Source organism: Galleria mellonella, unplaced genomic scaffold (genome assembly GCF_026898425.1).
Source record: "Galleria mellonella isolate WM207_F2 unplaced genomic scaffold, CSIRO_AGI_GalMel_v1 utg132, whole genome shotgun sequence".
In the NCBI taxonomy this organism is placed as follows: Eukaryota; Metazoa; Arthropoda; class Insecta; order Lepidoptera; family Pyralidae; genus Galleria; species Galleria mellonella.
This window is the reverse complement of record NW_026441989.1, coordinates 358,535-384,364: the sequence shown is the minus strand read 5'-3', so window position 1 is coordinate 384,364 and position 25,830 is coordinate 358,535. Positions and strand designations below refer to the sequence as shown.

The following is a 25,830-nucleotide window of genomic DNA, read 5'->3' as shown; positions in this document are numbered from 1 at the left end:
AACTGCTTCACGCTTTAAACGTGAATGGGACAGAGGTACCCAAGCAATTGACTTTTGTACAAAGTCTCCCTCTGGTATTATGTGACCTTCTATGCAGAATCAGAGCTCTTGCTAGTTTTTTAATGATGATACTTAGAATGGCAAGACTACTAAAACAAATTGAAAATCCATCTGATAGAAAGAAGTTATAGTTGTCCATATACTTGAACAGCACCATGGGCTCCACAACATGTTTTGTGATGTCCGAGGTGCTCTTCAAGTGTTGCCATTCCTGAGGACTATAGTGATAGGCCTCCGTACCATGTAATTTCTCTACCATATCATAGCAATTTTATTCCCATAGTTTCGGCTAAAAGGGCGGTACCTTCAAACCGAAACACAGTCATGTACATACAGCTACTTTACGACAAAAACACTAGTGAGACAGAGGTACCCATAGCCCATGCAGATGACTTCTAAAAGTGAGTTGATATAATTATTTATGTATTTGCGTATAGTCGTACCTCTTTATTTTTATTAATATCTTTTTTTAACTCGTTTGCTTACATTATGAACAAAAACAGGAGTAAACTCGATCACTGCGTGCAAAAATGACCCTTAACATGGTAATCTGAGTTTGTTGTTGATAGTACAGTATATTAAATATGTATTATTAATATAGGATTTTTTTTAAATGGGTTCTGGGTTATTAATTTTTTCAGATTGCTCTAGCCTTTATTTTTTGTTTTGGAGAGACTCACATATAGTGTTTTTTCCTATATTTTTCATTGTGTCAATACAGCATGTGTCAGTGGTAAATATGGGCGAAAAGTTATGACTGTTAAACTTTTTAAATCCATATCATATATAATTATTTGATGTTAAACATAGTATAAAGGAGTTTATAGTGTAATAAAACTTGTGTAGCAGGTAGGTATATAAGGATAGTTGAATGACGTAAGACAATAACTGAACAAATCAGTCGTTTAATCTTCGTTTCATGAAGTATTTTTCCGACGATCGCGGTAGTGTGGCACTCAGTCGCTGAGTTATTTTGGACGCTGCCACATCTCTCGCGGGTTCGAGGGCGCTCTTCAACGACGCGTCGTACACACGAAAATTAATTTGAACTTAACCGTTAATACACAATACCCACAAGGTTAGCCAACATTTTTTTGATCGGTGTTTCATTCATTATTCTGGATAGAACACTGTGTGACGTCATTACTTAAGTTCATTGTCCTCAAGAGCTTTTCGTATTTGCTTTATCGATGTAACAGCTGTTAACAGTGATTTTTTTTATGTTATATTTTATAAATTTGTACTTATCATTGACTTTTCATAATGTCTTTGACTTTTCAATATCCACTTATTCATAACTTATTATTTTAACGGAGATTAAAATGGGCATAAGTATTTGTTTTTAATAAGTGCTTAATATAGACACAACAATAAATCAATTGCAATCATTTGTTTATATTTTCATTCATTGTCATAATTGTTTTTTATTAAATGTTTTCAACAGTCTATTTGCGATAAGTATACCTATATATATATAAGTTGTTTATGATATATTTTATACATTATTGCACTGCAGTTGATAGCTGGTGTGAATGCCAATATATTACTCAAGATATCAGTTTTAATAATTTCTTGATCTGTCATGTGAGTCTATTCTCTATTTCTTATTATTGAAGCTAATTATAAAGAGAAAAGATTTATTTTTTGCATGTTTTTTGGTAATGGATAAACTCAAAAAATAATCGATTTTAAAATTTTTTGGACTAAATTTTATTAACAAAAAGTGCGAGTCTGGGTCGGTTACTACTAAGTATATGTACATACAATTTTGCGTGATAAATAGTTATGAATGATCCCTTTATAACTTTTATATTTAAATAGTCTTATAATTTCTGAATTTTTTAATTCGTAAATACTCATTTTGTTTATTAAATAATACGTCAAGATACATTGTTTGCGTAAGTATATAGAACACTGATAAAACACACGAGTCAGCTTATTTGACAATTGCCGATCCTATTTGAAAAGCCTCATATTATAGTTTCTATATTTTTTACGATCATTAAATTACACTGGTCATTAAAAAACCCTTTTTATAATTAACATAAAGTCTTTTGTTTAGTTATGTTTAGGACAAGGTATTAGATAATAGAAATAAAATTAGAAAGATCTTTCAAATACGAATATCTTCTTTGATTTTATTAAATATTAGAAATTTTTAGTTTTTATCAACAAATAGAAGCTATTCCGTTACATTGCAACATTAATATAAATTTTAAAAATAAAAACATAAAATAAAATGTAGTTTTATGATTTTCGGCTATATTTTACTTCAGGGATGTCTTGTTCTAATGTCCAACAGTAATCCGTTAACATACGTGGATTCCACTTGCCCTGATATCGTTTTTCTATGGTTAAAATATTTTGGTGAAAACTTTCATTGTGTTCATCGCTAACGGAGCCCAAATTTTGAGGAAATAAGTCTAAATATGAAGGAAGAAAATTTATTTTCAACGACATTACAGCCCCAAGCCTTATAAGTAGATAACAGCTCCGCGACATTACTTTTATAGTCACTTAATCGGTGATTTTTTAAAAAAATTAAAGGAGCTTTTATGAAAGATTCCAAAGCTGATTTTTCGAAACCACTAAGCTTTTCTTAAAATATCATCTTTTATCAATTGCTTGATTTAGGGCCAACAAATATGACCTCTTTTATTTTTACCTCACTCAGTTTAGGAAATTTTTCTTTCAAAAAGCCATTTATAAAAAGCCATCACCATTCTTATCCATAGCTTTTACAAAGTTTTTCATCAGCCTAAGTTTTATGTGTAAAGCTGGTAAAAACATATTATGAGGCTGAATTAATAGATGATATTTAGTATATTGGCAGATCAGGATACTTAATTCTATTTTTTGTTTTAATTGTAATACCTTTTGTATCAGTAAGAGAAAAATAACAATCAGAAGAGTGATTTGCTGGCTTTTTCCAAATCATAGGGATCGCAAAAGGCATAGATCTAAATCTTTTCATCCATCCTGTAAGAAAAGCCACACATGTAACACAACAGATATATGGGTTACGCTTTGTCTTGTTGTCCGATAGCAAAGCCAAAATACAGTTCATATAATTTAGTTACTAATGGTGTTAAATTCCTTCATTGAGTTTTACAAATAATCTCGCCACAAATGTAACAAAATTTATTAGGATTGTTTTTACACTTATTTGACATTATTTTAAAATCACTTAACTCAAAACAGAAAAAAAAACACTACGCTCTTTAAATAAATAAATGCTCTGAATCCGAAAGTGAAATAAAAACGGTTAATTTTCAATTTTGTGGGTAGTAGCTGTAACACGAAAACGAGACATGATTTAATAAAAATAAATATGATGATAAATTGAGGGTAGGTGAGGTGGGTCATCACAAAATTAATAAGAATCGTTCTTGATACAAAATTTTGTTGACCAGTGTTATTGATCATAAAATAGTAACATTTTTATTAACAATATCTTAATTTAATATCTGTAATCTTTTATTTAGAATGGCTACTGAGAAAACGTACAGTTCCGAAGAGATTTTCTCCTTAGAGGATAAATACGGATGTCGTAATTACGCGCCCCTGCCCGTCGCATTATGCCGTGGCGAAGGTAAGTTTGTTATTTGTACTTAATTAATAAAATACTAGGTACTTGGCCACTCGTTCTCTTTTGTATTAATAGTATGGCTAACCTGAAATATGTTTAAACATCTTTTTATGTTCTACTGTTGATCGGCAGGTATCTAATATATATATCTCTAATATATAAAATTCTCGTGTCGCGGTGTTTGTTACCAAACTCCTCCGAGACGGCTTAACCAATTTTTATGAAATTTTGTGTGCATATCGGATAGGTCTGAGAATCGGAACATCTATTTTTTATACCTCTCAATGATAAGGGTGACCCACACCAAAATTTTTTTTTACAAATTTTTTTATTTTAGTTTTATTATGATGATGGCATTGAAAAATACTTATAACTTGAAATTTTTACTCTTTCACGTTCAACCCCTGTGTTTTAATCGCGATTTTTATATTCCTCAATAGAGTTGGAAGATGGCAATCGAATATAATAATTGTAGTACGATGAATTTTCATGTATAGTTCTAGATATAATGTATATATTAAAACAACGTTTGCCAGGTCAGCTAGTATAGTTAGAAAATTATAATTTTTAACAATGTTTTAGTTTGGTCCTATGAAAATTAATAACAATAATCCATAAGTAGACGTTTAGATATATTTCTAAGTATCAACACATTTGTCATAATTTTATGCTCGCGATGATTATAGTATTTATTTAACAATTTATTAAGGAGATTATGTAGATAATATACAAGCATGTCTCTGAAATTTTGGCATTACGCTATGGAGCTTTGCTTTGACAATTACTGAACTTTTATTTAGAATATATTATTTATTATTTTATTGTAAAGTTAATTTATTGTAAAGTTAAGCGTCAATATTATTATTTCTTAAAATTTTAAAGGCTTTTACCTTCTTTAGGTATATCAGCGCTATTGTACCTTGAACTGATTTCTTAGAAAAATTTTATATATGTACTTTCTCTACTCACGAAAAGAGATAATTTACAGACATGTTCAACAATTTCTGATTTGGGTTCAGCTTTCATAGATCAATATTTAATGTATTTAGGTGAAAATGGCCCATGGATTCTTTTCGTTAACTTTATACGACACCATCATCGATGGCATCACAAATTTGACAATGGAAAAACTTTTGCATCGTATGTATGTGCAAATTTTTTTGATCAGAAAGAGGGTTGACGTCAGGCAAGCGGCCGGTGGAAGATGATGAATGAGCCAGATCAGCTAAATTTAGTATTATATATGTTCATTTTAGTTCTACAAAACCAAAAAATGTGTTCAGCTAATATTTTTATATAGTTTTAGTATAAAGCTGAATAGTTTTATAACAAAAACCCTTTTCTTTTTAAATTTCGTTAAAATATCTATTCCAAACTTTTTGATATTGAATTATAAATTTAAGTATATATTTACTAAAGTGTGGTAATGCTGGTATTTCCTTTCCTTCTTTATGGCTAGTTTAACTAAACGGTTTGCTTCTTCGTTGTCTCTTAAGCCAACGTGTGCTGGAATCCATTGCAGTGTTAAGTCAAATTTACTTTAGTTTAATTTATGAATGAGGTCTATAATTTTGTAAGCAATATAGGAATTCCTCTTATTATCAACGCTGAACATATGTTAATAATTTATTTATAGCGATTGTCGTAAAACAATAAAATAATCTCATCTTATCATTTTGTTTTTCAAACAACCTAATGTAATTGCTTATGTAAATAAATAATATATTTACGCTAATTATAAAATGATAGTAATTAAGAAGGGATTTAAATGCATGTTGTTTTTTTCATCGTTCTGTTTTTGTGTTTACCAGTTATTTAGGATATCTCCGTAGTCTTATACTTATCCTTGATGCGGTGTCGTTTTAATACTAAGTTGATAAGATTATATATGTGACTGGAGCTTACAAATAATAGTTTATTATAGTTATACAAAATTTAATTTTAATGCTAGATAATCCTATTTCTATGTGATATAGATATTTATATGTGAGGATGTTGGATGGATGTTTCTTACTCTTTCACGCAAAAATTTCTAAATGGTTTGGAATGAAATTTGGTACACTGATAGGTTATATCCTAACTTAAGGTATAAGATTATTTAATACTTAACCACGCAGATATAGTTAGCATTATAATTCAGTCATGCCAACAAAGTTGCGGGTAAAAGCTAGTGTTGTTTAAAATCTTCATATTATTGTTATTGTATCTACTTAGGAATTTTAGAATTTCATTTAATATTTCAGGTGTATTTGTTTGGGATGTAGAAGGAAAGAAGTACTATGACTTTCTAAGTGCGTATTCGGCTGTCAACCAGGGTCACTGTCACCCAAGGATTGTGGAAGCGCTTAAGAGACAGGCTGAAAAACTCACTCTCGTCTCTAGGTAACCTAACATTGATTACAATAATTAAATTAAAATAATTCTTAACCAACATCGTAATATATAAGTCATTAGTGAATGTTAAAAATTTTAATATTAGGCAATTTTGTTTTGTTGTTCATTTACGCAAAACTGCTTAACCGATTTTTATGGAATTTTGTAAATATACATTTTTGGTGTAACTTGAGTATATTTCTTTATCATGCTTTTTCACTCTGCTTATGTTTCTTTAGTTTCATAAAATAAACTGATTTAAGGTAAACTTGAATAGACTATTCGTGGGTTCGCTCCATTTTAGACCACATCATCATTTTTCTTTAGGCGTAATCGTGATTAATCGTGGAGACCATCCACAGTAAATAATAAAAAAAAGATGGTATAGTTATTACCTCGATAAAATAATGGATCAAGTAGGTGGTGGTAAGGAACAAAACCACGTTTACCGGGTTAGTTAGTTAGTTAGGTTAGTATAATTACTTATTTCTGTTGCATTTCTAAATTAAGGTATCTACTTGTGGAGTGCACTGAGTCAGGTTGTATTACGGTAGGAGAGATTTTTTAATGAATGAGAATAGAATGGTAACCTCACCTGTGCTGTCGGTATACGGTAACGATGGAAAGACGTGAAGGTTGCGCTGATAGAGTATATAGGAATGGGGATGTTAGATGCCATTACTAATTACTCCTTTCCCCCGCTATAGGACTTATAGGTGTATTTAGGGGACAACTGTAAATTAATATAATAGTAATAAGTATTATATTTGAATTTTATTTTAAGCGTGTCTTTGGTTTCTTTTTTTTAATATATAAAACTTCTTCCGACTTAGGATTTGAATTATAATAAAAATTAAATGTGCGCAGGAATTAGGTAGTTAGGGTTGCCAAAAACAGGGAACAGCACTGAAACAAAAAAACTAGTGTCTTAGTTATTTTATTATTGATGGGACGTTGAAATAGGAACCGTATCCAATAATATAGTTTTTAAATCAAAATAACTGGTTTTGTCATCAACATTGAAGTCGCTTTTTTGTGGTCTTTATTATTATACTTTAATTGCATTGTCTTATATAGACACATAGGAAATAAAAGAACCCAAACAATAGATGCACTTTTCTAAGTTAGCAGCCGTAGTATTCTGATTTGGATACTATACCTGTTATAAAGTCTTGGCAACCCTAGACAATGGAAGTTACATTTACCTAAATATTGTCAAATATGATGACGTTACTTGTTTACTTTTTGCGAAGAAACGATTAAATGTTTATTTATAGGTACTATTTGTTAATGAAATATTAAAATTTTCCGTAACTATGTTTTGTTGTCAACTCACTTCTTATCTATATATAGTCTATATTAATTGGCACAGGCAGACGCTGCATCACAATACTGGCGATAAATAAGTAGTAGAAGCTATTTTTAGTTAATGAGAAATGTGTTTGTTACACTTTGCGATATTTTCAAGTATGTTTATTTGTTTATTTTGTATCTACATAAAGGATTATTACGGAATTTATTGTCAAAATTGACTCGAGAAAAAAAAATCACAGCGAGCAAAGCTCCAAAATTATATTGAATACAAAAGTATTTTTTAGGATATTTAACTTCAATTAACAGAGCAAATATTAAAAGTATATGACAAATTAAATCGAGATTTAATGTAAATTGTTATATAAAAATATTTATGTATTTTCAGAGCTTTGTTTTCCATTCAATTAGGCAAATATGAGAGGTCTATGGTAGATTTATTCGGAATTTAATGTAAATTGTCCTGATGTAGGCCCGCCTGTATAGTAAGTAATCCCATGAGAAAAACATAAATACTAATATTAAAAATGAGTAAGTGAGTTTGTTTGTTACCTTATAGTGCCTTAACGGCTTAACAAATCTCTATGAAATTTTCAAATACACGTACTACATGGAATGGAGAAAGACATAGGCAATTTTTTTTATTCTAGTGACGTGGACGAAGTCGTAAGTAAAAGCTAGTAAATCATAAAAGGTTTCGTACGTATTTTTCAGGGCTTTTTATTCCGATCAGCTGGGTAAATATGAGAAGTATATGACAGAGTTATTTGGATTCGAGCGTCTGCTACCGATGAACACTGGCGTGGAGGGTGGTGAAAGTGCGTGTAAAATTGCACGCAAGTGGGGCTACGAGGTCAAGAAGATACCAGAGGGACAGGCCAAGGTGATAAGTCGAGTTCAACATAATACCGGGCGTAGAGGCGGTTATCTCTACATTGATATTGTTGGAACTAGTTTCGTTTGGTTACTACATTTAATAGAGAACAATAAAAATGTTTATATCGATTATCGATGCAATGTTAAGTAACTAATATAGGAGGTTTGATTTTAATATTTCTGTATTTAATGAAATTTTAAACATAATTTGAAAAAATTGCTAATTATTATATCTAATATAAATAAAAACAAATATTATATAAATATTAAAAATCGAATCAAATCTTAATATTTTTTTTATATGTATGTGTATAAAACCTCTTTAAATGAAGATCATCAAAATCAGTTTGGAATTGAAAAGGTATCAATCAAATAACATATAAAAATATCTTTGTCTTATCGAATAACGTAATATATTATATTTTCTCTACTATATATATATATATATATATATATATATATATATATATATATATATATATATATATATATATATATATATATATATATATATATATATATATATATATATATATATATATATATATATATATATATATATATATTATACGTAGTCGTTTACTTTTTTATCATTAGTTAATGTTATGGACAATTTAATTTCAGATTATTTTCGCGGAGGGTAATTTCTGGGGGCGCACGCTATCTGCAGTGTCTGCTTCGTCAGATCCGTCTTGCTATCAAGGCTTCGGACCTTACATGCCAGGATTCAAACTCATTCCTTATAACAACATTCCAGTTTTAGAGGTAAATAATAATTAAAGCAATAATTTACCAGAGGGAGACTTTGTACAAAAGTTGTTTGCTTGGGCACCTCCGTCCCATTCGTGTTTCTACTGTGCAGCAGTTGTGTTTGCATGGCTGTATTTCGGTTTGAAGGGTGAGATATAGCAGTATATTTATAGGGTACAAATGAATAACGTCTGAGTCCTCAGGAAAAGCAACGTATGGCCCCCCATACGTTGCATCACGGGCATCTCTGTTATGTCCTTGGTATAGCTCATGTTTAAAGCTGTCTATTACGTCATCAAGAGAAAAGAGTGAAAGACTGAGAAAAACATTTAACACAGACGTAGTATAACCCACTTTAACCAGATATTAGAATTTAATTAGGGCAGGAGGAAAAAAAAATGCGATTTTACTAGGCACTCTTTATTACGAGTAAATTGTTACTCTCGTATTAATCTCCAGCTGGGTAATCAATATAAGTTGATCTTGATTATCAAGACGACGAATTCCCGGACACTATAAAGAAATAGAATTTTCTATACGTACTTAAGTATACTTAAACTTACTGTTTTTTTCATATATTTCCGCTAAAAACATTCTCATAATTTCAAGGATAAATAGTAGGTAACCCTGGAGAATTTTAACTTTTACTTTAAGTAACTATGAATAAGTATATTAAATTGAAGTTATGGCATTTACTTTACAGAAAGAACTACAAGATCCGACCGTAGCTGCGTTCATGGTAGAACCCATTCAAGGCGAGGCTGGAGTTATAGTTCCAGACAAAGGGTACCTGAGGAAGGTTCGAGAGTTGTGTACAAAGTACAATGTCCTCTGGATTGATGATGAAGTGCAGACTGGTCTTGGTGAGATCCACAAGATATTGACAATCCTATTACTGTGAAAGTTTGAATGTTTGTTACTTAACATTTTTTTTTTTATACCAATGAGGTGGCAAATAAGCATACTGCCCACCTGATGGTAAGTAGTTACCGTAGCTTATGAACGCCTGCAATACCAGGGGTATTACGCGCACATTGTCGACCCTGAAGTTATCTCGTTAAGACTTTTTTGAAGAATCCTATGCTGTAATCTTTTGCAAAAACCTCGATATATGTTCAAACAACCGAACAGATTTAAATGAGATTTAGTGCATAGATAGATCATATCTTAGATAAACATTTAGATAAAGAGGCCTGGATCCTTAAAAAACATCTATATGTACTTTCAGACATGTTTATATTACAGTTCCTCAGAACACAATTTGTTATACAAGTTATATTAATACCATTTTCTCAAATTAATTTTATGAACATTGAATAAATTACGATGATTTCTAGGGATGTATGGACGGTGTCTTACCCCATTATGTGACCATACGGGAGTAGAATTATGTATATAGTGTTTTTTTTTGTCTATTCCATTTTTCTTTTTGCTTTCATCAGGTCGTACCGGCAAATTGTCGGCCGTCGACCATGAAGGAGTTAAACCCGACATCATGATCCTGGGCAAAGCGCTCAGCGGTGGCACGATACCGGTGTCAGCTGTACTAACTAACAGCAGTGTAATGAATGTACGTATGCACTATGGCTATTCATATATTAGCTTTAACTGTCCACTGTTGAATATAAGCCTCCCTCCTTGGGGGGTTTTCAGTAGTTGCCACGCGTGGCAGGCGGATTGGCAACCGCTGTCAGGTTGTGGCGTACATATATATATATGTATGTATATATTACAAACCTTTACATATAACTAAACCTTTTGAATTTCTGTAGAAAAATAAATTATTAATAACAGAGCGCATGCGAGGTTGCGCGCGCAGTAAAAATTGCAAATTGTCATTCTTTTTAAATATATAGACGTTTAAATATTGGATTAAATATTTTACTTACTCATTTCCCATTAGGTTTTACACATGTTTTAAGTGGGACGCTGTTGCCCATCCCTCGACTTTTCTTAGTCGGCTTTTACGACACCCATGGGAAAGAAAGGGTTGGCTTATTCTATGCCGAGACCACACGATATTTACGGCTATTATTTGAATTGAATTCATGAGTGAAATAATAACAGAGATTTTGTAAAGTTTGCATGGGTACCTCTGTTATCAAGGATTTTACATGCTGTATTTGAAGGTTTAGGTATGTTATGTCAATGAAATTGCTGAAAATTGTGGCATTACTATATTGTCTTTCTTGCTTTTCGTGAGTTGTCATAACTAAGGGTACTAAAGTATTGTGTGAGTATCTCGTTATCCTGTAATATCACTGCCATAACCTACTATTTAAACCGAGCTTCAGTCATCCAAATATCGGTTTGGTCGCAGAAATATAAGTGGAATTTAGATTTTGTCAGTCTTCTTTATAATTGACCTAAAGGGATTTAGTTAATTTTAAACTTTCGTGTTGTTTATTTGTTTGTATCTAAAGGGTATGTCTCTGGTAGTCACTTACTATTAGGCAAGCCGTATGCTTGTTTATCCCCTGTGTTATAGAAAAAAGGGATTTAATAAAAATAAAAGTTGAATTTATTAAAATCTAATCTGAAGCTATGTGTATTTTTTAAAGGTGTTTACTTAAATTATATATTATAGCACCCTAAACGAATTTTCCAAATTATTTTTGATTGCAGGTAATAAAGCCGGGGACACATGGTTCCACGTACGGGGGCAATCCTTTGGCATGTGCTGTAGCTATAGAAGCTATTAAGGTATTTTATTATTCAGTATACTTACCTATTGTAACAAATTCAATACGTAGAACGTAAAACATTGTTTTGAAAGGAATTGTTTTGGATTTACAACTTTCATGAATAAACTTTCATAATGGTTTTAGAAGAAAGCAACAATTGAATTACTTGCTTTTTATTTTAATTATATTACTCTAAAAATGCATTTTGAATAGGTGGTAGAATGCATTGCATGCAAACATTATGAATATGATTAAATTTAAAGTTACTTGAATTCATAAAAGAACTTTTTTTTTTATGGCAAACAAGTTGACGTCCCTTTCGATGAAAAGTGGCAACTGTCACCTATAGTCATGTATAGCATCAAGAATATCATTGAATTCACTGTAACGCTTATGCGTTGTCATTCCTGAGAAAAAAGCTTAAATGGTCGCATACAGTGCAGGTTTTTTTAATGGATGATAATGGAATAGTAATCCTGCCTACGCTAACGGTATACACTGGTGGGGCACTAGTGAGGGATGATAGGTGAAGATGAAAGCAGGTCAGTTGGCCTATAGTGATGAATTCATAAAAAAAAACCTGGATTTTTTTTTTTTATGAATTCATTTCCAGAGAGAACTGCGTGGAGGTCAATTTGATAAGATATATTGTTAGCAATGGGGTCTCTAGTCTCATTATTAACAAGCCCTTTCCCCTCATACAGTGCGGTTTTAAAATAATTTTCTCCGGCGAATGCTCAGGCTGTGGAATGAGACCTGCCAAGGTTTTCCCTAGAGACTATAGTATGGGATGCTTTAAAAAGTGTACATTATGGTTTCTTCAGGGTCGGCAATACGCATGTAACACGCCTAGTGTTACAGGCGCCCATAAGCTAGTGACCGTTTACCATCAAACGGGCTGTATGCTTGTTTACCAACTTTGTGGTATAAAATCTCAGTACCCTGTAATTTCTCCATATTTCACCCTCCGAATAGAAATAACCATGTGAGACATATTCGTCGAATTTGGACAATTTAGGAATGTAATATTTTTATGTTGCTATTTTATGCATAAACAATGTATTGCAAAGGTATTGCTGGACGAGAAGATGTGTGAGAAGGCGGCCGCTTTAGAGAGTGTACTCCGCGAGGAACTGGAGAAGATCCCAAAGAAGTACATCACCGATATCCGCGGGAGAGGATTAATGTTTGCCATTGACGTCGCCGAAGGTAGGAAGATAGTTATTGAAATTGAAACAGAAATGAGAGACTTAATTTATTGGCAACAGTTTAATACACTGCTTCACATTCCGATGGTCACGACTTCGACCCCCGCTCTTTTCAAATATTTATTTATAAATTTTTATTTTTTTTCCTTGAAAACTAAAAGAAATAATAACATGCTCGATAGATTTTTTTTTATTTATTATAACAGCACTAAAATTTGAAAATTTACCATAAGTGAGTTTGCTGCGTTTTAGTTACCACAGGAGAGTAAGTCTTGTTTTTTAATGGATGATAATGGAGTAGTATCTTTGCTAGCGCTAACGGTATATGCTGGTAGGGAATTAGTGAGGCATGATAGGTGAGGATGTAAAGACAGGTCAGTTAGCCCCTTGTGATGAATACACCTGGATTTCAGCACGATTTCTAGGGGGGACCTGACAGGGTATATTGCTAGCAATGGTAATCTGTATTAATAACAATCCCTTCCCCCGGGCACTAATGTTGTCACAACATATATACTTTTCACCAGGAGTGTCAGCGTACGAGGTGTGCCTGCGGCTGCGCGATGCCGGATTACTCACCAAGACGACACACGGTCAGACCATTCGGCTGGCGCCGCCGCTCGTCATCACCGAACAGCAGATCCGTCACGGAGCCGCCCTCATCCGCCAGGTGTTCGAGAGTTTCAACAAATAAACCATTCTCAACCTTATTATTATAAACACATAAAGTTGTTATTGCGATTCTGGTTGTCGGGCGGCGAGTGGATTTGTTCCAGCTCCCGATCAGCTATTCAACAGAATCCGCACACTTACCCATATTTTTATTGTATATATTGTTTAAATTTATATTAAAGGTGAAAAGGATATTTTGTTCGCGGATTTTTTATTTATATATAATTTAATTATATTTTATAGACATTAGTCCGCGGACAAAAGTCCCTCATCTAAACAGGTCTTTACTGTGATCTATTATTATATCTACTTAATAATATGTATTAATAATATTATTTTATAGTGGAATAATTTTTTAATGTTAAAATGCGATATAAATAAGAATAGGAAAGTCAATGACCCAGACCTTGACCTGTCACCTGTCACTTGAAAAGGACGGTTGGCAAAGACTACAACATGAGTCATCCATAGACAAATATAAAAAAAAAAAAGTGTCTTAGTCAATCTAAATAACTGTTTTATTTCGAATAGTAAGTGATTACTATTCTTATTTTATCCTATTATGTTGGTATATACATATTATAATATTTATTTTTATGACTGTCATAATAATAAAAAGGAAAATAAACATTCTGTGCAATAATATTGATTGTATTTATTTGAATATTATTAATTTTAACAACCGCTTCACAACGCATATTGCAATCACAGTAGTCGAGGTAAATACTGTACTTTTTTAATAAGTAATTTGTGCTCGTGTACTGTTCTATATAACAATTATTATTATATAATATTTATTATCACAATTTCAAGTACATTTGTTCCCGTTATACTGGCACTTAATTTTATAATATCTAAATTAAAATAATTTTAAATGTGGCATCAAACACAACGCTTTAGTGCATGTTTATCTAAACTAGCAATTCGTATTTAAATAATAAACCTTATTATTAATAATATTATAGTCCGTTTTCTAAGATGCCCAATTGCGTTCTCATAGTATCAGTTAATTTTGACAGGAGTATACTTTCATCTAAGCTCATTTTAGGGCTCTCTGTTTCACCTGTAACAAAATGTAATTAATTAGTAACTAAAATTTCAGTATTTATCTTAATTAAGCTAGCTTAGTTTCAAGTTCCGTGATTTTAAAGTTTTTTTTTTTTAATAAAAATTAACCCCTTTATTCATAAAAACTAAAATCTCTTACAAAACACTACTGTTTTAACTATTATATTGTTATGTCACTTTCATTTAAACTGAGAATTTGGCACAAAACAATAACATAAAACAATTCAACAGTTAAAATAGGTTTATGATAGGTTAGATGTTTTTATGAATAAAATACTTTATTATTTTTAAAATGCAGGTTCATTTTTATCCAATATCTATAACATATGTAAAGAGAAATTAATGAACTCACTGTGTTTTTGCCCTTTCCGCTAATTGTTTTACTTCATTCGGAAGTCTTATACAGGGAGTGTTTGACGGTTTGCATATGTATACAGACATCGGGCAAGACTTTGTTCACAAATAAGCGATTTTAATTATTACAACTTTAGTAAGACCAGCACGAAAGTATCAGTAATTACTTCAAATTATTTATTTTACTAAATAAAAGAAATATAAAAATAATCGGTTCAGATTAATATATAACACAGAGACAAAAAATGAAATGCAGTCGAATTGAGAATTTCTTCTGAAAATATAAATATATTTTATATGTAGACGCGTAGTCTAGATAAAAAAAAAAAACAGTTTATATGTATGCGTGTATATAAACACATGATTCATACAATATTAAAAATTCCTAATACTAACTCGCGTTACTTTACTTTTAATATTCCACGACTTGTACCCAGTACAGAAGCGATTGCTTCATAATATGAGTTTCCACAATTTTCAATATGTAGTAGGGATAACAAAATAGATATATTTAATAGTAGCAGCATTTATATTAGAAAAACCATCGGAAATTACTCATTAATTGATTTTAACGACGTTTAGCCTGTGTCTTCAAATTTATTAATTACCTAGACTGTAAGTAATCCTATTTTTGTTAATTATATGTGGTAGCTTCTAATTAGCTTATTGTTGTCATGTATAGTTAAGTTATTAAGTTATTACAGCTGTTCCTTAAAATAATAAAGAAAGAAATAAATACGACAAGTAATAAATATAAAGGAATCAATACCTTTGCTAATGCAGTCCCAGCATTCCTGTATCTGATAGCTGAGTCCCGCACTGTTGTGAAAGTGGAACTTATATTTGCCCTTTGGTAAGGACCATTCAGTGCTGTTAGCGGCCGATATGTGTAGCACCGTGGGACACCAGAAGTAATCCAACTGTAAAGAGTTTTAATTAGTCTTCATTTTTGTACAAAAGTCGATTGCTTGGGTATCTCTGTCCCATTCGTGTTTCTACTGTGAAGCAGTTGTGTTTGCATGGCTGTGTTTCGGTTTGAAGGGTGGGATATGGCGTGAATTTACAGGGTACAGAGGAATAACACCTGAGTCCTCAGGAATGGCAACGTATGGGGGGTATCATGGGCGAAACAGTATACTCTGTTATGTCCATGGTACTGCTCATGTATATAGGCGACGGTTACCACTTTCCATCAGGTGGGCCGTCAGCTCGTTTGCCATTCTAAGTTGTATAAAAAAAATTGTATACATATTAATATAATACATTATAACCAAACTATGTCTGTCTTGAGAAATCATCATCATCTCAGCTTTGATCTGTCCACTGCTGGATATAGACCTTTCCTATAGACTATTATAAGGAACAATCCCGAGTCACCTGCATTCACTGATTATCTGCAATGCATTTAATGTCGTTACTCCATTTAGTAGGAGGTCGTTCTACATTGCGTTTGCCCGTAAGGTGCCGCTACTCAAGAACTTTCTTTCGCATGGGTCGATTATTCTAGCTATGTGACCAGTTCATTGCCCATAGGAAATATTTATGAAAAATTAATATGAGTGTTCTCAATAGGAGGAACGGAAGCCAAGACAATATTATTTAGGAATTTTGATTATCACTTTGTAGGTTTGTAAATATACGCACATATTATTGCACGAAAATGGATGAGCTTTTCACAGTTGTATTCCTAAAGGTTTCCTTAAGAACTGGTGTAGGTATATTTATCTTTATTAGCCATCTCGAAGTAGTATGTTTAATTGATTTTCCTACGAAAAGGGCAAAAAATAGTATAACATAAAAGTAACAAAACAACCTTTTTTTTTTAATATCGGGACTATGAAGTATAAAAAAAAAATATTCGAAAATCACTTATTATTATTATTATTAATCCAGGATGGAAATATTAATTAACAGCGTTTACCTCAAAAGTTCATAATTCCATGATAATTTAAATTTTTCATCAAATTGCTTTTAATTTACGTTTTTTTTATGGAACTTAAAATGGCAACAAGCTGACGACCCACCTGTTGGAAAGTGGTAACCGTTACCTATAGACATGAATAGTATCATGGACATAACAGAGTATACTGTTTCGACCATGTGTTTTTAGGCATGAATTAAAAGCAATTTTTATTTAATTAAACTAAAGAGTCTGCCCAGTTCAATCTCGTCTATATCAGACTACATAATTACATGTAGCTACAGTTATTGTACAGTAACATAATAAGCTATAATTATGGCAAAGTTATTTCATTCGCGTATCAGGACAGAGTATAGGTAAAAAAATATATAGGAAATTGAGAACTGCCTTTTGAAGTAGCTACAAGAGGAACCCTGGTTGAAATGATTATTACTGACGAAAGTGACTTACGACAAGATTGCCCTTGGTGCCGATAATGTCTGCCTTATTAGTCATGGTGGCGCGCGTGTGCGCGGCCAGGGTGGCCGTCCTGCCGTCCTTGTACTTGAGCGCGCACGACACTGACTCGTCCACGCCCGCCTTGCTCAGGTGGCCAGTGCACACAATATCCACAGGCGGCTCTTTGTATATAAACTGCACTAGTTGCAACATGTAAATACCCAGGTCCAATATCACTCCGCCTCCTAGATCCTTCATTCTGTAATTATAGAATTTTGTCTCTTAATATTATACAATAGAATTGATTTTATTATTTTGAGTTTTATAAGTAATATGCAATTGTATTTAGGGCCGTCTATTAATTAAGTGAAGTTTTAGCTTTGGTAAGATTAAATTTATCTTAAGCTGTTTTTTTTTAATATACCTATTTTTTTTTAATCTATACTTATAATAAATCTGTAGAGAGGTCAATTCTGTACATGAAATATATTTACAAAATAACTATCAGGGGGTGATTAGTGATCGATATTGATGCAAAAAATGCTATCAGTAAAATTTTTGTCTGTCTGTCTGTATGTTCGTTATAGAAACAAAAACTATTTGACGGATTTTAACGAAATTTGGTACGATTATTCTTCATACTCCTGGGCAGGTTACAGTATACTTTTTATCACGCTACGATCAACAGGAGCAGAGTAGTGAAGGGAAATGTTGGGAAAACGGGAGAAGTTACTCCATTTTTAAGTTTCCGTCACGAATGCAGCCTTAATGGCCATGACGTGGGTTTTAATAATAAATAACAAGAGGGTTAGTTTTTAATCTTCATATCTTCTTTAAGACACACACACACACACACACACACACACTCATATGTATATATATATATACGTATATATATGTACTATATATATATATATATATATAAGCTGACGGCCCACCTGATGAAAAGTGGTAGTGGTAACCGTCGCCTATAGACATGAGCAGTACCATGGACATATCAGAGTATACTGTTTCGCCCATGATACCCCCCATGCGTTGCCATTCCTGAGGATTCGGGTGTTATTCCTCTGTACCCAGTAAATTCACGCCATATCCCACCCTTCAAACCGAAACACAGCCATGCAAACACAACTGCTTCACGGTTGAAACACGAATGGGACAGAGGTACCCAAGCAATCGATTTTTATACAAAGTCTCCCTCTGGTAATTACTAGACAGTTCATTACTATCAGTTCACGTAATTAATAGACGCTCCTGTATATTAATAATTTAATATATATACTTACATCCCTATATTAAAAATATTCTTATTCTTATATTATTAATGGCTGAACTATCATTTAATATGGATGCGGCATTGTTTATGTACAAAGCGATTCAGCGAATGAAAACAAATATCTTACAGGTTTCTTTCTATGTCGTTAATTTCAACCCCAAACTGTACGCTGATGTGATAGATGTCCCCAAGCCCGCCAGAAGATATGTGCCTATCCAAAGCGTCGTAAGCAGGAAAGAACCTCGACCACATCCCCTCAAGAAGAAAGAGTTTCTTTTCGCGAGCCAGATCCACCAGTGATTTGGTTTGTTTGTAGGTCATACCCATTGGCTTCTCGCATAGAACATGTTTGTTGTTCTCTAACATTAGTCTAGTTATTTCATAGTGTTGCAAGTTCAGTACACTGACGAAAACAATGTCTGGAATCAAGAAAAACGTAGTGATTTACAGTAAGAAACCGACTTTCTGTTTGAAGACAATTTGTATACAACTTTATTTTAATTCAAAAACTAAGTAGATAAAATCGGCTCAAGATTACCCAGAAACATGTCAAATAATATACACATAAATTTGATTTTTTTTTTTGTAAATACGTTCGGTGAAATTTTCTTAATATAAATATAAATAATAATAAAAATAAATAGAATAATAGATCACATGAGAGTTCATATGAAGAGTCCAAAACTTATTTTCCTATTCCGTTCCAAGTTCCTTGATGTACTTTTTTTTGTTTATACTGTATTGATATGAAAGTTAATGTGATATGGTGTGATGCGATCAATGGTCTAATTCCTAGTTGCGTTTACCCACGTCATTAGGGTGAGTATTCACAGAAGACTATTCGCCTGTTATATAAAGGCGAAGTTAAAAGAACAACAGTTAGAACATAGAAGTAGGTTGGTAAAATAAAAGACTAAAAGAAGTCAGTATAAAACCTTAAGTTACATAAGAAAAGCCAAATAGCTCATTCGCAAAATAATTAATTCTTATTTGTTAAAATAAGCAGATAGTGGGGGAAAATGAGGATTTGCTCCCCTATGCTAATTCTCTATTTACAACTCAGGATCTAACATAACATGAGGGGGGAAAAGGGATTGTTAGTAATGGAGACTAAAAATTCCATTGCTAGCAATATACCCAACCAGGTCGACCTCCTTGCGGTGCCCCTGGAAACTATCATGGTTAAATTCTGATGAATTCATTATGATGGGCTAATTGGCCTGTTTTCATTCTCATCTATCACCCTTCACTGGTGCTTCGCCAGCGTATCCCGTTAGCGCAGGCATTCCATTTTCACCCATCAAATAAAATAAAAAAATACAAATAAAAAAAAAAAAACATGAGAGAATACAGTATCATGTAACACTGTGGTCAGCGGAATATTTTTACTGTTAATACTAATTTTAACCATAATTGGAATTTTAGTGAGATATGCAAAAATTTTGCATATCTCACTAAAATTCCAAAAAAAGTTCGAAAAAGTGAAAGCTAGATTGTTATTAAAGTTTAATTTAAAGGCAGGAATAAAATCTTTTTTTTATGACATTGGTAATGTTGGCATCCAGTAAAAAGTATTTAAAACACGGGAACGGAAGAAAATGGCGTCCGTGGGACCAGAAGCGGAAAACAGATAGTGTTATAATAAATACCTATACTGGTCAGAGAGATTTGAATGGAGATATTTGACGTCGCTAAAAAGCTATTAAAAATGAGTAAAGGAATATTAAGACAATTACGATGGTATTTATACCTATAGAATCGTCACGTGCCAGTGACTCGTAGCCTTCGTATACTGTACTGATTTTATGTAGTGAGGCCAATCTGTCGGCGCGCTCGAGGTCTTTCCCGGCAATGGCGATGACCTTGTGTTGGTGAGCAGGCAGAGTGCCCAGGGCGGTGATGAAGTCGTGAGCTATCATGCCGACACCTGCTATGCCCCATCGTAACTGGAAATCCATCTGAAAACATGGAAAATTTTCACTCAAGCTGCCGTTTTCGACGCGTGTTGACACATATGAATGATGTGTTTGATAACGATTGTTTTAAGAGTTTACTTCTCATATTGAGTTCTTGTACAGCGAGGCTTGCTTTAAATTATTGAAACTAGCTAAATGATGCAGTAAATCAAGATTCTCCGGAAACAAGGTACATGCATGAGACGAAGTGGATGAAAATAGAGATGCATGCAAGAATGGGAGGCTTTTGACATTCGGTTTTTTCTACTAACTTCGTAAGGGACAACGAAATAACGCTAGGTGATCAAGTGTTTAAAATTTATTAAATATTGTCTTATTTTTCAATGAACAGTACGTCAATTTGCTTTACAGTCTTGAAATTGAAATTATACTAAGGTAATGAATTAACTAAAGATAGTAATAGTAATTAACTAAACTTACTATACGTTGTTCCTAATACACCTATCAATCAACAAATATTTTGACTTCAGACTAGTTTACGACGTTGTTTTATGTATAAGAATTCAAGATAATAAATTATATTGAGTACCTACTTGAAATCACTTTGTGTCAGCAAACGTTTACGCACCTTTATACACTTTTATACTGCTTAGTAAAATGTTCAAACAGTTTATTAGTTCACCACAAAATGACACCTAGTGAAATTTGACTCCCGGCGCCGCGTGACCACCCAGCAATTATCAACAATGTAACTCAACACTACATAATGAGCATCGTACGAATTGCTGAATTTTAGATAAGTAAAAAAAAATACTTAGTCGCTCTTTACAATTTCTTATCACTCAAGATAAACATACAAAAATAAGTAAGGCGTTATCTAAGATTTTCTTTATGAAGTGGAATGATTTGTTGTCGCTCAAAATCACATACAAATTGGCTGACAGACCGCTTAACTATGTGCTAATTGGACTGCGCTCATAACACATGTTGTACTATGTTTATTTATAGGCTAGTCAGTATTAATACGGTTATAAGTACATACTAAAGTAGCATATGGTAGCCATAACAGTATGTTTTCATTAACTAAGCAGGTTGTTTGCTATTTGCACAGGCACTTGTCTATATATTTATGGCAATTTTATGGGCACCCATAACGTCTGATTATGGTTATGATTACATGATTGATATGTTGACGCAATTTGTCATATCAAGTGCGAGGATGGTGCTATTCATATCTTAAAGTGACGGTTACCACTTTCCATTAGGTGCGCTGACTGACAGTCATTATAATTTTTTTTTAATGTGAAATGGTGGTAAATGAGCATGCGGTTCACTTGATGTTAAATGGCTACCACAGTCTATGGTCACTAATGACACGAGGTCGCCAGTTAACGGGCTTGGCACAAAAAATAGTATAACTGCTTGAAAGTGGAGGAGACACGAGTGCGACATTTTTACTATGAAATATTTTGTTAAAATATAATAATCGGACCTCAAATTATTTACTATTACTTATATTAATAACCTTATTCGGGGAAAAATTTGTTTGTAACTTAACTTCAATCAAAGTAATGACCTTCCATACAGGTTTTTAAATAAAAATGTACTTAGTAAGGTTTTTTGACGGCCTCCATGAAGCAGCGGTTGGCATGTTGCTTTGCGTAATGAGGTCTCGGGTTCGATTATTAAAAATGTAGTAATTGGTAATTTTTATTATAGAAAAAAGTGTCATGTTATTTATATTGACTGTATACTGTACGCTGCGGCTTTCTCCACTGTCATATGGTATCATATCAAATCAGCCGTCTACTGTCCACTGATAAACATAGGCCTCCCCCTTGGGGGAAGTCACTTTTTGCCAGTATTTATCGTATGGTAATGTAAATAAGTTCATATTTGATTGGTATTTCCTGAGATAAGCGCGTTCAAACAAACAAACTTTTCCGCTTTCTTATATTGGTATAGACTACACTTTTAAACTAGTTTGAAATCGTATATATGAAATATACGATTAAGAATAAAATCATTTTTTTGAACATTCAGTATGAAAAATAGACAAATTGACAGTTGGCTGAACATGTTTTGTGCTATTTTTTCTCACTCGTTGCCCCATCTAGGTGTAAATAAATGATCTCTGTTTGCAGTTGGTATTGTCAAAGCACTTGTTCGAGGTTAATTAATATCTATTAAACTTCATTGCCGTACGTTACACGAGCTTAGGATATGGCCTTATTGAGAGCAAAATGTTATTTATTAAATATATTAACCTTATCCGTCATATAATATTATATTATGTACATACATGTATATATAAAACCCGTTCGGGTATAGAATGGGTAACAAGCCGAAACCTAGCGTACGTTACCTTTATATCTATATTATAATTTTATATTGAAACTGGAAAATATGTAGTGTCACTTTGGCAGAGATATATATACTTATAAAACATACAGTCATAATCACAATAATATATTCATTGTAATTAAGTATTTTCCTAATTTCAAATCGATAGGTATTTTGTCAACGAATTTTTTTTTTTATAAATTGTTTTTTTTTTATACAACTTAGAATGGCAAACAAGTTGACGGCCCACCGGATGGCCATGAGAATAAAATTATAAAAAAAGATTCATTCAAGACCGTGGCGAACATGCACCAATAGAGGACGTGCTATAAATTTATACATATTTATATTTTTATTTTATTTTCGTTAAGAACATATTTTTTTTTTTATTTTTATACAACTTAGAATGGTAAACAAGCTGACGGCCCAACTGATGGAAAGTGGTAACCATCGCCTATAGACATGAGCAGTACCATGGACATAACAGAGTATACTGTTTCGCCCATGATACCCCCCATGCATTGCCATTCCTGAGGACTCAGGTGTTATTCCTCTGTACCCTGTAAATTCACACCATATCCCACCCTTCAAACCGAAACACAGCCATGCAAACACAACTGCTTCACAGTAGAAATTGTAATGAAATGTAAAATGGAATAGAATGTACATATATTACTCGTTTACGCACAACGGCCCAAATGGGAGGCTAAGTGCGGAAAACAGAGTCTTTCTTACATATTACTCGTTTTTACCTGTGATTTTGTATGCCTCATTTCGTTATACTTTGTACCTACATGTGATGTATACGAAGCCATTAAATGTTAATTGACCAGGATAAAAAGTGACATATGTCTTTTTCCATCCTATGCAGTAAATGTATATCAAATTTTATTACAATTGGTTTATACAGTAAGGAACTAAGTATATTAGCTTCAGCCTGCAACTTTGTATGCATGGATTTTGAATCAATGAAATAGACAGAAAGACAGATAGATTTTAAAGTAAAAATAGTATACTTACATGTGCTGGTTCAGGCATTTCTAACATATTAATAATTTATATTGTAATTAACAGATTAAAAGAAGAAATAGCTATAATAGCATTTCATTCAAACAGAATTTCTACAACCATCTATACAGTATCTGCAAGAAAAAATAAATTGTATATTATTATGTAAATTTTAAAAGTATTTATTGAATTACAATTTACAGCATTAAATTAATTTAAATTTAAACAATGGTGCATTTAAAAGCAAGCATAAAATAAATGATTATCAGGTTTTGTCTATCACTATTATCTTCACTTTAATAAATTTTCATTATATGTATGTATAACTACCATTACCTCTCAGTTTAATATGTGTGAAATCTACATATGTGAACAAAAATAAATTGCCGAATGTATTTAAGAACATTACTTCAGAATGGCTGCAATCTTTGATGGATTTTTTTGTTGTTATAATTGTCAGGACAAAGTTTGTATGATAGACAATGGTTGAAATATCATAGATGTGCTTAGAAGGGGTGGACATTTAAAATATAGCTAAGATTAATTATTCAAGAATAATATAGTTCTCTTATTCACAGACATGGTGGTATTGATAGTAACAGGGACACAGTGAGTCCATTGCTACTCCAACAGACTTCATTGTCATCTTTCCTTTCTATAGACATCTTGTTAATGAATAACAATAGTGTAGACAGGATTACCATTCCATTTATTTATTTATTTAATACTTTATTGTACACATGAGTTATTAAAATATGACAGAGGTAAACAAAAGTACAAAGGCGAGGCAAACCCAAAGTGGAAACGAGCATCAATGTCAGAGGATACAGTAGTGTACAATTTTTAAACAGCCAAAATTAAATTAATTACATTATATTTTATCGTACAAATACACATATACATAAATATATACCTACATCTATGCATATACCTACAAATATACATACAATATACCTACATATATAGATATATTTATTTTGTTAATAGAGATAGAAGATGCTCTTTAAGTCTACTCTTAAAAATATTTTCAGCAGTTAAATAGTATATATAAATATATGCTTCAAGTTTTTAATTTATTTTTTCTATCATATAATTGTGGAGGACAGTGGGATACATATTACTGTAAAGAAACATGCAAGAATTCATATTCTATATTTAAGCATTTTTATTATCAACCCATTTCTCTTAACATGTTTATTAATTTTAATATTCATATTTTATTTCATTAAAAATAATGAGTGATGTAATTTTACGTGAGCACTTACGTTATACTGCGACTATGGTGGCTTCACTTAGTTATGTAGAAAGGTATTCAATTAGTATAATTTAAAAATTGTTTAAATTTTCATTCACGGAATTAGATGATTATGATAATCTAAATAAAAAAAATGGTTTACCCTTTATGCACATGTTTAAATGGTTATAAGATCCCAAACAACTTATAAATATCTACTAGCTCTAAATATATTACGGCAACTACTATTATTTTTACTATTTTTAGTAACTAGAAAATGAAACACTTACAATTAATTCCAATCATTGTCAATGAATGGGTGAATTTACTGTGTAAAATAAATAGAAAAAAGCACAACTAAAGAATACACATGATGACCACAATTACATTTAATATATATTTATTATTATTTACCCGTAAATCAGTAATCACAAGCACAACCGCATCTATTCAATACAATGTAACATGTCATTTGTCATTCATAATTTTCATTAGAATGATGCTGTGAATGATATTTATCTAATAGGAATGTCATTCATAGCGTCATATTAAAATTGATTATAAGGTATGCACAATTTAATTAGTTTTGTTCTAAGAACAAGGAATAACATAGAATTCATTCTGATCCTTAGATTTAAGATATTGTTGTATTAGCAAATCGAAATTTTAATTTTAGATTTAGCTTTAGAAATATGGAGCCTTAGAATCGACCCCATTGATAGTACGGCCCTAGTACAATGGGACTGACT

The 25,830-nt window shown here is 32.2% G+C and overlaps 2 protein-coding genes across 8 annotated transcripts; one reads left to right on the top strand and one right to left on the bottom strand.

The window, feature by feature from the left end:
• Positions 1-949: 949 nt before the first annotated feature.
• Positions 950-14,168, top strand: LOC113518105 (ornithine aminotransferase, mitochondrial). 2 transcript variants are annotated; one of them, XM_026902873.3, is made up of 10 exons: positions 950-1,138; positions 3,546-3,652; positions 5,893-6,031; positions 8,048-8,216; positions 8,834-8,974; positions 9,663-9,822; positions 10,402-10,529; positions 11,585-11,662; positions 12,714-12,852; positions 13,379-14,168. In XM_026902873.3, the coding sequence occupies exons 2-10, from the start codon at positions 3,547-3,549 to the stop codon at positions 13,543-13,545; spliced, it is 1,227 nt and encodes a 408-aa protein (XP_026758674.1). In that variant the 5' UTR covers positions 950-1,138; position 3,546; the 3' UTR covers positions 13,546-14,168. The 2 variants fall into 2 exon arrangements, with proteins under 2 accessions (XP_026758674.1, XP_026758675.1); XM_026902874.3 differs by lacking the exon at positions 950-1,138 and adding an exon at positions 1,492-1,644.
• LOC113518129 (trans-1,2-dihydrobenzene-1,2-diol dehydrogenase-like) lies at positions 14,154-25,633 on the bottom strand. Of its 6 annotated transcripts, none has more exons than XM_026902901.3 (7): positions 25,496-25,633; positions 23,860-23,981; positions 20,331-20,538; positions 18,708-18,999; positions 17,317-17,563; positions 15,715-15,865; positions 14,154-14,586 (listed from the first exon to the last, which is right to left on the bottom strand). In XM_026902901.3, the coding sequence occupies exons 2-7, from the start codon at positions 23,884-23,886 to the stop codon at positions 14,483-14,485; spliced, it is 1,029 nt and encodes a 342-aa protein (XP_026758702.1). In that variant the 5' UTR covers positions 23,887-23,981; positions 25,496-25,633; the 3' UTR covers positions 14,154-14,482. The 6 variants fall into 6 exon arrangements, with proteins under 6 accessions (XP_026758702.1, XP_026758703.1, XP_031768969.1 ...); XM_026902902.3 differs by having other exon boundaries at positions 25,372-25,555; XM_031913109.2 differs by lacking the exon at positions 25,496-25,633 and adding an exon at positions 25,113-25,132.
• Between the last annotated feature and the right edge of the window lie 197 nt (positions 25,634-25,830).

Bases quoted from the DNA above. Each gene is read 5' to 3' on its own strand.
- LOC113518105 (XM_026902873.3), top strand. From the start codon at position 3,547: ATGGCTACTGAGAAAACGTACAGTTCCGAAGAGATTTTCTCCTTAGAG. The intron at 8,217-8,833 runs GTGATAAGTCGA...ATTTAATTTCAG, and splicing joins TACCAGAGGGACAGGCCAAG to ATTATTTTCGCGGAGGGTAA. The intron at 9,823-10,401 runs GTGAGATCCACA...TGCTTTCATCAG, and splicing joins TGAAGTGCAGACTGGTCTTG to GTCGTACCGGCAAATTGTCG.
- LOC113518129 (XM_026902901.3), bottom strand. From the start codon at position 23,886: ATGTTAGAAATGCCTGAACCAGCACAT. The intron at 20,539-23,859 runs GTAAGTATACTA...CCATGTTTTCAG, and splicing joins AAATGCCTGAACCAGCACAT to ATGGATTTCCAGTTACGATG. The intron at 19,000-20,330 runs GTATAAATACCA...TCTTGATTCCAG, and splicing joins GGCACGTGACGATTCTATAG to ACATTGTTTTCGTCAGTGTA.